Source organism: Mastomys coucha, unplaced genomic scaffold (assembly GCF_008632895.1).
Source record: "Mastomys coucha isolate ucsf_1 unplaced genomic scaffold, UCSF_Mcou_1 pScaffold5, whole genome shotgun sequence".
NCBI classification, from domain to species: Eukaryota; Metazoa; Chordata; class Mammalia; order Rodentia; family Muridae; genus Mastomys; species Mastomys coucha.
In genome coordinates this window covers 24873309-24883932 of record NW_022196911.1, presented here as the reverse complement: position 1 = coordinate 24883932, position 10624 = coordinate 24873309, and the positions used below count along the sequence as shown (strand labels likewise).

General features: G+C 46.9%; 1 protein-coding gene across 6 annotated transcripts in view; it reads right to left on the bottom strand.

Moving 5' to 3' along the window:
- The window catches only part of Ift140 (intraflagellar transport 140), an 83079-nt gene that overhangs the window by 45915 nt on the left and 26540 nt on the right, over positions 1–10624 (bottom strand). For 5 of the 6 annotated variants that reach the window (XM_031352121.1, XM_031352120.1, XM_031352123.1 and 2 more), the window contains exons 13-19: positions 9857–9984; positions 9404–9521; positions 7630–7760; positions 5479–5647; positions 4564–4695; positions 2360–2395; positions 489–688 (exon numbers count right to left, since the gene is read on the bottom strand). In XM_031352121.1, coding sequence (XP_031207981.1) covers positions 489–688; positions 2360–2395; positions 4564–4695; positions 5479–5647; positions 7630–7760; positions 9404–9521; positions 9857–9984 — 914 coding nt within the window. The remainder of the gene's footprint in view (positions 1–488; positions 689–2359; positions 2396–4563; positions 4696–5478; positions 5648–7629; positions 7761–9403; positions 9522–9856; positions 9985–10624) is intronic. The other variant, XM_031352124.1, reaches the window with a different exon arrangement.

Below are 10624 nucleotides of genomic sequence, written 5' to 3'. Positions count from 1 at the left end.
ATAATGAAGGACCAGCTAAAGGCTCCCAGCACCACTGATACCAGGCATCAGGCTTTCCTGCTGCACCCAATATACAGTGTGCTAGGTATGTCCCATGTCCTTAGCCTGATGGAGAAAGACAGTTAAACATTGTAATATGATCATAGAAGGGCTCTCAGCTTAAAATGAAATTGACAAAGAAGGCATAAAAGGGTCTGGAGAGATGGCTTAGTGATTGAGAGCACTGTTGTTCTAGCGGAAGACCTGTATCCACAGGATGGCTCACCATCATCAGTGACTGTAGCTCCTGGACATCAGATACCCTCTGACTTAGGCACTAGGCACGCATGTGGTTTATGTGTGTGTGTGTGTATGTACATATGCAAATGAAATACCTATACATATAAAATAGATATAAAAAAGCTTTTTGAAAAAGAAGGCATTAAAAAGACTGAAGGCTCTAGGGAGGATGCATATAACCTTTGACACTTGCGTGCAGGACTCCTTACCTCTTGATGAGTTTGATAGATTTGAAAGCTTCGTCCATGTCTCCAATGGTGACAAAGAAGCTGAAGTTGAGCATGGCGTCCCGAGTAGGCTTGTCACAGTCCTCTAGCCCCACGAAGTCTCGTAGGGGCTTCTTGGCTACCATCTGAGGGATGTGGTAGTGCCCGGAATCCACCCTGTCTTCCTTGTCTGCTTCTCCAGGCTGGACGACAGAGGCCCCATATACTTGTCAGACAGTGTGTAAAGCTAAGGACTGCACTCAGCCTTACCTCCCTGTATGGAAACAACTCCTGGGAAATCTATATGCCAGGCTGCCTATTGTATATAGCCATAGGCCAAATGGTTCCCACAGGGTCCTGAGAAACCTTTAAAGTCACTGAAAAGATCAGAGCTTTGGGCCATTGATTTCAGGTGAACAAAGGCTGTCCAGGTATAAACTTGTTTGTCAGCCTCTAATTTAGTAATATCAGAGTCTCACATTAAAAATAACTCTTTCATTTGAGGCCATTCTGGTCTAAAGAGCGAGTTCCAGGACAGCCAGGGCTACACAGAGAAACCCTGTCTTAGAAAAAAACCCAAAAAACAAAAAAACAAAGCAAACAAAACTTTCAACTCATCATGAAGACTTTTCCCAGTTTAAGTGACTTAAGTCAAGTCAGATACACATGCTCCTCTTAAAGTAAAGAATAGTAGCCCGTCTTTCTTGAACGGGAGGAGCCTGAGGAGCCCCTGCCTCTGCCATGGCTCGCCTTCTGCTCTCAGCTTCTGTATCTGTGCTTCTCTCCAGCGATGGCATTGCCTGCTCTCTGAAGACCATTTGTTATGTATGCACACTCTAGCACATATTTGTCACGTGACTATCCAAGTGGTAGCTTCAACCACCTCCCTCCCCAGCTCAGATGACATGAACAATTCAATCTCACTGTTCCTTCTGAGCCCACCTGACAGGCCCAGGGAGAAGGCCCCAGGAGGAGCCAACATTTGACCCAGACTCTGGAACTTTATCATGCCTTGTTGTAGCTGGAAAACCCTTCTAGATAGAGCATAGGGCATAAGCAAAGGTTCTGTTGATGGCAGCTTGAGTTTTACTCACACAGACACACTCACACCCACAGAGTAATGGTGCACCAAGCTGGATGCTGTCCTTCACACTGGTAACAGTATCACCCCTGGTGTGGTTCTAATGAGAGGCCAGTTTACTGTGTGAGCACCCTGGGGCACCCTGGAATCCCTTGCTTATGCACCAAGCTTCTTGATTTAGCTCCTTGCTACTGATCTGTGAGGAACTGTTTTCTATGGCCCCTCTGCCCAGAGCACGTCTGAACTTGTCTCATCTCGGGAGCTGACCAGGGCTTGGGCCTCATGGCATTTGGATGGAGGCAGAGACTATTTATTCTAAGTCACAGTAGACTGGAGCAGCCTGCCAGTCACATGATAAGGTGCCTTGAACTAAGAATATTGAACTGCCCCAAAGCACTATGGGATGTGTGGGCACTGAAAACCCGTGGAAAAGAAGACTGCCTGTGGGCAAACAGTGTGAGAGCAGCTTTTGAAGAGACAGAACACCTGGGAAGCACTTCGCAGGGCAAACTAATGACACTACCTTCATTACAACACAGGTGGGATCAAGCATCTTCGGCACCTGGAGACCATATGCAATGACTCCATGTGCTATAGGTACACACCAGACTAAGAAGCGATGGGCTCCTGTCAGACTTCACTAGGTCACATAGCTCTGGGACCAAACCAAAAGCCCTCGCCTCCAGGGAAGTTTCCTACAAGGTAAGCAGGATTGGCACACACAACAGAGTGAGAAGAAAAGCATTTCAGGGACATGACAAAACCAAGCCACGACCTGGGGCTTCATACTTACGACGGCACCATACACGCCTCTTCTGTGGAACAACAACTATGAATGCAGGCACAGAGAGGGAACCGAGAAAAAAGAGAGCATGCATAAGTGTGTGGACAAAACAAGTGCAGAATGTGAAATTAACTTGGAAAATTCAACAGAAAGCACTCAGAAGAGCTCTCAAAACTCTCTGTTTTCAGGTCACAGGGAAATTAAATCAAAGAACACAAAACAAGAATGAAAAATGGCAGAAACGTATCAGTATAGTGGAGGAACTCTATTTTAAAACAAAGCAATCAGGGATGCCTGCAATGATGGAGAAAAGACTCCCAGAACTACGCAGATCACATGAACACCTCCCCAGCTTTCAGTCATCCCTCCATTTTAAGTTACATGGAAGTGCAATGTACAATCTGCTCACACACCAACTTCTGGTGGCAGTGCCATACTGCTGCATATGCTAACTTGGAGACCCGGAACTGACTGCCTTGGATTCGTCTTTATTTAAAACGTGTGTATCACTATATATGCATGTTTGCAGATCTTAAAACTAGAGGCTGATCAGTAAATGGTCTCGAATCATGGGGGCAGCAACCACATCTATGCTATTCTCTATACCAGTTCCTTTAAAGTGACTTGCAGCTCTGGGAAGAGCTCAGCACCACTTGTATGCTTGTGACTGCCTGGTGGTCCACACGGTACAGTTTCACTAGCTTATGATTGTGTGGAGGGGATTGCACATGGCACAGTTTCACTAGCTTATGACTGTGTGAGGGGACTGCACACGGCACAGCTTCCCTAGCTTGATTGTGTGAGGGACTGCATAGGTCCGGGCTTTTACCCTGTCTCCCTAGGGCCAATCCTCCTACTCACTCTTGGCTCCAAAAGTAACAAAAGGCTCAGTCAGCCACAGTGGAAACATCTGAAGTCCTAGCAATCTCTGCACCCCAGAGGCTGAGGCAGGACTGTGAGTTAAGGCTCAGTCAGCCACAGTGGAAACATCTGAAGTCCTAGCAATCTCTGCACCCCAGAGGCTGAGGCAGGACTGTGAGTTCAAGGCTACATAGCTAAAACTTTGCAAGAAACAAAGAAAGAAAAGGAAAAGCAGAGAAAGGAGGTTAGAGAAGTGGCTCAGCAGTTCGCAGTAAGCACTGCTCTTGCAGCGAACCACAGTTCAGTTCCCATCACCCAGGGGACCTCCTGTGACCTCCAGAACACCTCCACTCGTGGACACACACTCATGTGGAGACACATAGACAGAGTTAAGTCATTTTTAAAAAGATAGAAAGGCTCATTTCAGGCAATGAGAACAACACAGGGATCATTTTAAAGACTGCTGTTGACATCACCGTTTGAGGAAACCCAGAAACAACTAGGTAGAAGGTAAAAGCTGACAGTATCCATCCCATCCCTCCAACCTTTCAGGTATGCCAATGCAAGAGAAGTGACATGGATAATATATACTTTTTTTCAGAAAATGTGGGTCCAGTAGAGGGCAGCTACTTCAGTTCAGTGGATAAAAGCCACAGCAGTAGCTGCAGACCAGTGTGGAGCTCACTGGCAGCTCCAGCCCCAGCAGCCTGACCTTGACCCCACAGGCACTCGCTCCTATGTGGGAAAAGTCCCTCAGGTTGTGGGGTGTAGCTCAGTGTGTTTGAGGGCTTGAGTTTGACATCAGCACTGAAATAAGGCAGGAAAAAGAAAGCAACAGCAGCCACCGCCTGCTGTCACCACAGCTACCACCTCTCAGGTGGCAATGGAGCCCAGGCTGAAGACCTAGCACGGCACAGTGGCATGGCCCGGCCTCAGTCCAGCAATGTGTCATATGAACCACAGTCCACATGGATCTCTGGCACGTAGAATAAATGGGTTAGGATGTGTGCTACTGTCTGCTAACCCCACTCCTTCAAAAATGTACAAACGTGCATGTGCCTCATTTACGCCTACGTACAGAAACCTGAGCAGTGATAGCAGCTGCCACACTGTGAGTATCTCTGGGCTGGGATCAGGGAGATTTGTATCATTTGTAATTCTACATTTCTCAAGAAAATATTTATTCTAAAAAAAATCCAGCTAGAATACAAGGAAATGACAAAGGCTTAAAGTTCCTTTAGAAGGAAAGCCAAGAGGGAAGGGCCCACTCACATCCCTAGCTAGACACACATGAAAGAATCCACTAGGGAAGGGCGAGGACAGGAGTAACTGCAGGCACCAGGCATTCCCACCTTTTTTGTGAAGTAATAGTGAGGTACTTCCATGCCCAAAAGGCTCTGGTAGGTTGAAGGCCGGGGGAAGCTGTCATGGAGCAGAAAGCCATGTTCTTCAGAAGCAAAGAATGAGAGAATCAACACTTCTTCCTGGAAGACAAGAGCAGTGCCACTCCGTTCTAAATTCAGCAACATAGTTTCCTATTTTCTTCTCAATTTCTTTCAGGGTGTCCAGTCTGGCAATGCTTCCTCCATCCCAGTGATACAGAAGCCACTTTGATCTAGTTTATCATTCTGGCATTTGAGGATCAAGGACAGGATTTGCTTCTGATATTCTCAGGGCACTGACTGATTTCAGATCGTCTCAGGGGCAGACTCCCGTCTCTGAGGAGAATGTCTCCATTGGAAAAATGAGTCCTTAAACAACAGGGTGGGCTTCCCTGTGGTGGCTTATTTGGGAGTTTTGCATGCAGACTTCTCCGAGAGGAAGGTGGGTTACAGAGGGACACAGACTGCTGGACTTTTTAGGCACAGCTGACATCTCATCAAACATAAGCCTAGCAACATATCAGCGTTCCAGTCCCTGTGAGTACACTGTTCCAGAACCAAGAGCACATCTACATGGAGGCTGACCCCACCCCAGGGGTGCAGGGACAGTGCCTGAGGAGTAAAGCTGTATCTGAGAGCCAACAGAGTGAGGTTAGCGTGCACGATCTATGAAGTGCTCTGCTCACAGAGGAGGAGCAGTATAGAACAGTTAAAAGCTCAGGGTGGGTCTGTGAGGCATTGGTTTATGGAAATGATCTTGGTGACACAGTGATCTTACTCATAAATACATTTTCCCAGTAACTGTCCCATAAGCTATGCCAGAAAGACATTATCTGGAAAATGGTGACCATACATGTCTAAACAGGTAACATAGTAAAGCAGTACCTTGTGACATGTGCCTTCCTCCACATGGGGCTGCTTGTCTACAACCTGTGGCTGGGCTCCAGGTGTCTCTTGCAAGGCCTCGCACACAAAGAGCCTGGGCTCACTCTGATCCCAGAAATGGTTCACAGGAACGTAACTTTCTAGGCTCTCATTCATAAAGAAGTGGGTCCTAAAACAGAAGAAAAAACCCAGCCTCAGCTCAGAGAAGAACACTTCTACTACTGCTGCTGCCCACACCCACTCACAATCCTGTCAGTCAATGCCATCAGGTGACGACACTGTTGGCAAGTGTATGCTTCTAGAGCACCTTTGGGTCACTCACCGCCACACATTCTATCAGAACACATTCTTGCAGACTTTGAGAAACAGGGAGAAAGGGTTCATGAAGACTGGCTTTGAGGTATACAGGGAGCTCAATGAACCAGGTGGCAAAGACTGGGGATCTCAACCGGAAATGAGCATGGTGGCATCTGGGAGATGAAGACAGGATAATTACATGCAAAAAGGCAGAATGTGGAGGAAAAGGAGGTAGTCGTTCCTACATGCCACCCCGAGAGGAGCGCTAGAAACCCAGGGTGTATGTGTCCGATGGCACTGCTGGGGCTCAGTGGCTCTTGTGGTTATGCAGGACCCACTCCTACAAGAAATATAGACCTCAGGGGCTGGTGAGATGGCTCAGCGGGTAAGAGCACCGACTGCTCTTCCGAAGGTCATGAATTCAAATCCCAGCAACCACATGGTGGCTCACAACCACCCGTAATGAGATCTGACGTAATGAGATCTTCTTCTGGTGTGTCTGAAGACAGCTACAGTGTACTTATTTATAACAATAAATAAATCTTAAAAAAAAAAAGAATAAAGAAACACAGACCTCTCATAGATGCCACCAGCACCAGCACTGGTGGCATTGGTGGTGTGCACACAGGCCATGGCCTGCTGTGTGTAAATGATGTGAAAAGCACAGAATTTATGAACATATATCAAGGACCTACAATCTGTGTCCTTTGTACTATGAGGAGTCTGGCCAGAGAGACTGGCCTGGCAAGAGAGTTGGAACAGTCAGAGGATGTTGCCTATTATTGAAAGAGGAGCCATGAAAATCAGGCAGAGCAGAGAATTAGAAAACATTTTATCAGATTAAGAGGGCAGGAGGGTGTAAAAGAAAGGTTAGTCTTAAAGATTTATGATTCTGGATTGGGCTGAGGCTGTGTCAGTCCTACAGGCGCCCACTTCTGAAGCAGGGGCTCAGTGCCAAAGAAAGAAGAAACTGCTGAGGTAAGGCATCAACAGAGCTGAGAAGGAGAGCAATCCTATGAAAGGCGGCTCCAGAGAAGGGTCCAAGGGAGGCAGGCAGGACACAGGGGAGAGTGTGCAGGAAGATCTGAGAGGCAGGAAGGAGGGACCTGCCAGAGCTATTGGAAGTAAGACTGCAGTTGGGGTGTAACTCAGGGGTAGGGCCCTTGCTTAGCACATACCAGGCTGTGGGAGCATCCTCAGCAGAACAGTCAATCAACCAACAAGAACAGCAGCAGCAGCAGAACAGAACAAAGAGGGTGACAGAAAAAGCGAGCACCCCACTCATGCCCGCTCCTCAGCCCTCTGTGATCTCCAAGGCAAGCAGCGGGGCTCCCACGAGATCTGTGTCCTGCACTGAGTTCTCTGCAGGCACACCCCCACCTGACTCAAGTCACGGAGAATTAAATAGAGATGGTAGGCAAGTTTTGTAAGTGCTTGAAGTCCCAAGAACATACTTTCTATAGCAGAAACTACATTTACATGCTACATCAACCCCCCTCCAAAAAAGACACTTATTTCTTATTTTCTCTAGACACTTATTCTCTACAAAGGCAAGTGCCTTTTTCCTGTCAGAGTTGCTGGTAGGGCCGAGGCCACTCTTCTCTGGGACATTTCTAGAGATGTTTGGGGAAAGCAGCTCCACAGTTTATGATTATCTACTAAGCCAGTTTTATAATCTCAACCCTGGAGCAGAGGCCAAGAACTTAATCTACTTCAACTGCTCACGTGTTGGTTTTACTATTTGGTTTTCCTACTAGTAACTTCTGGGAAGTTCTGAAATTCAAAATGTAGCTTAGTAAGTTGGACAGCAGGGACATAGAGTTTTCACCAAAATCCTCCCAATTAGAGTCGTACTCATTGGTCGGCTGCTCGTTAAATGGCAGAGTCTGCATCTGTCCAATCTGTCCAGTCTTGAAGTTGAAGACATTCATTGTGTCCATTTCAACATCATAGATGTAGATTTTGGAATCAGGACTGTTGTCAACCTAGGAAAGAGAAGACAATGGCACAGTAGTGGCAAGTGCCTTAGGAAGTGTGCCACGGGACTGACACAGCAAGTACTTGAGGAAAAGACACCTGCTGCCAACCACCTTGGCTTCCAGTCAATGGCATACCACCAGAACAAGAACTTAACTCTTTACTATTAAGCCCACTGAAATAGCTTCTTAGTTACTACTTTGTAATTTCAGAAAACTTAGAACAAAGTCTAAAAAGTTGTGAGCTGCTCTCAGTTTTGACTGGAGATTTAAAACAAGACCCTCACTCTGTAGCCTTGGATGACTTGGACCTGGCTGGTCTTGACTCACAGAGATCTGTTTGCCTCTGCCTTCCGAGTGCCTGAATTTAAGCCATATGCCACCATGCTTAGCTTGGAGGTAGATTACCACGGGACTCAAAAGGAATCTGGATTTATGGCAAAATTATCATTCCTATAACTGAATACAAATGAGAGAAACTTCACAAAGATGGTGGGGGTGATCGCTTCCATTTGGCAGCTGACATAAGCCCTGGGTAGTGATTCTAGTAGTGGCCAGCAGCAGGAGCACAGAAGGCCTAGCTCTCCTGCTGTGCTGACTGCTGCTCACAGCAGTCAGGAGCTTCTAAGGTGTTGCTTCCATTCTAAATTCACAGAAGCACCACTTATGAGAGGGAGATGTGATAGTCACACTGACAGATCAATGGAGAAAATGTGTCTGCCCAAACAACTCAGACATATGTGTAATGTGGATGAGCCCCGATATGTGGCATGGGTGAGAGAAGCCAGACTCAGAAGGCCACACAGTTTATGACATGTCCAGAACAAGAAAACCCCAAGGCAGTGAGCAGCCTTGGGGGTGACAGGAGCGAAGATGTTCAGGAGCAGCCAGAGGGGCACTGTACTGTACTGTACTGTATTGCAGATGCGCCAAGTGCCACTGAATCACTCACTTAAAGGGTTGACTTTATGTCACACGGGCTCTCATCTCAAGTGTTTAGAGACTCTATTTTAAGATAAAGAAATGTCGGGCTGGAGAAAAACAAAAAAACCAACCAAACAAAAAAGACACCATAGACTTAATAGTCTTTTCTTTTGAAAAAGACTTTGACTAGGTGATGAAGAAGACAAACAAGAAAAGGACAAAAGAGCTCTCTAAAGAAGGCACCGCTGATTCCGATGAAAACAAAGAAGGGCAGGAAAAGATGGAAAGGATGTGCAGGTGAGCATGTAAGAACAGAATATGGACCAGGGGTGGTGGCGCACGCCTTTAATCCCAGCACTCAGGAGGCAGGGGCAGGCAGATCTCCAAGTTTAAGACCAGCCTGGTATACAGAGTGGGTTCCAGGACAGCCAGAGCTACACAAAGAAACCCTGTCTTGAATCAACAACAACCCTCCCTGTTTCCCCCATCCCCAAAAGAACAGACTGTGTGTGTCCCAAGATGGAACCAGGCAGGAGAAAGCTAATAGAAGGTAGGAAACTGAGGAAGGAGATGAAGCAAGGAGGGGCTAGAGAGAAGGCTGAACATGAAGACCTAAAAGACAGAACAGACAGCTCTGTCTATCAGGGCCTGCCAAGAGCCAAAGGCACGGCCCAGATCCTAGGAGGCCCTTCATATGGACTGAAGGCCGGCAGAGATGTTGGCCTTACCTTGCTAAGGAGGATGCTGATCTTGTTCCCATTGGCATTGCATCTCAGAGAAGTGATGCTCCCCACATCAGGGATCAGCTGGGCCAGGTTCTTGCAGCTGCAGTGCACTTTTGCTTCCCTGTGTGAGGACAGGAGGAGAAAGAATGACATCAGAATCCTCTTGGCACCTTCCTGCTAGTCACACAAATTAGTTTCTCTGACTGCTGAGACCTTGGCCTACAGGGTGCTCTGGTCAGCTCACCACTTCTCACCTTGTGCACTAAATCCCCTAGTCCAGGGAAAAGGAGGTTAATTTTTAGAACCAATAAAAGTTCTCTTCTAAATTCCAAAAAAAAAAAAAAAAAAAAGTGTCATGTGAGATAAGACATTGTCCCAACTTCCTGTCTATTAAATTGCCTCATAATTTAAAAAACAAAAGAGCATCTAATACTTGTGTGTGGATGGAAACTGTACCTTCTAGAAAGATCAAAACTTTTAAAATGAGCTAAATCTGTCCCCGCAACCAAGAAAGTCCCACAGACGTCTAGGAAGCAGGGGCTCCCCTCGGTCTCAGAGAACAGCAGAAGTTGTTTGACCGTTCCCTGGGGAAAGAAGAACAAATTAGCTATGCATGTCTATGGTTCGGTGCCCCCTCTCTCCTGAACAACATTCATCTCGTGCACTCCACTCACACATCCAATAGTGATTACTAAGGGGCTGGCATGCATTAGACCAGGGTTGGTTCTCTAGGAAGACAGGTCTGTCATCAGTACAGACTTGGTGCCATATACCTCAGGGCATGGATCAGAGAGGTACACAGGCTCCTCAGCTAAGAAGTGCTCCGTGGTCACACACAGGTTGGTGGGCTATAGCAAGGGTAGACAGATGGTGACCTCTGTCCCTGAGTTGGTTTGGGTATGCACTGTGTTAGAGTGGCAATGATACTCCTCATGTGGCCGATGTTAGGTGCATGATCTTCTGGGTAGTGAGATGGGGAAAGGACCTCTGCCAGGATGGTTGTCACATCCTGGATATATGCCACTTGTGAAAGGCGATCCATATTTATATCACAGTCATACTTTCATATCTTACATCTCAATAAAATGCTTAAGAAATTAATGTTTCAGCCAGGCAGTGGTGGCACACACCTTTAATCCCAGCACTTGGGAGGCAAGGGCAGGTGGATTTCTGAGTTCGAAGCCAGCCTGGTCTACAGAGTGAGTTCCAGGACAGCCAGGGCTA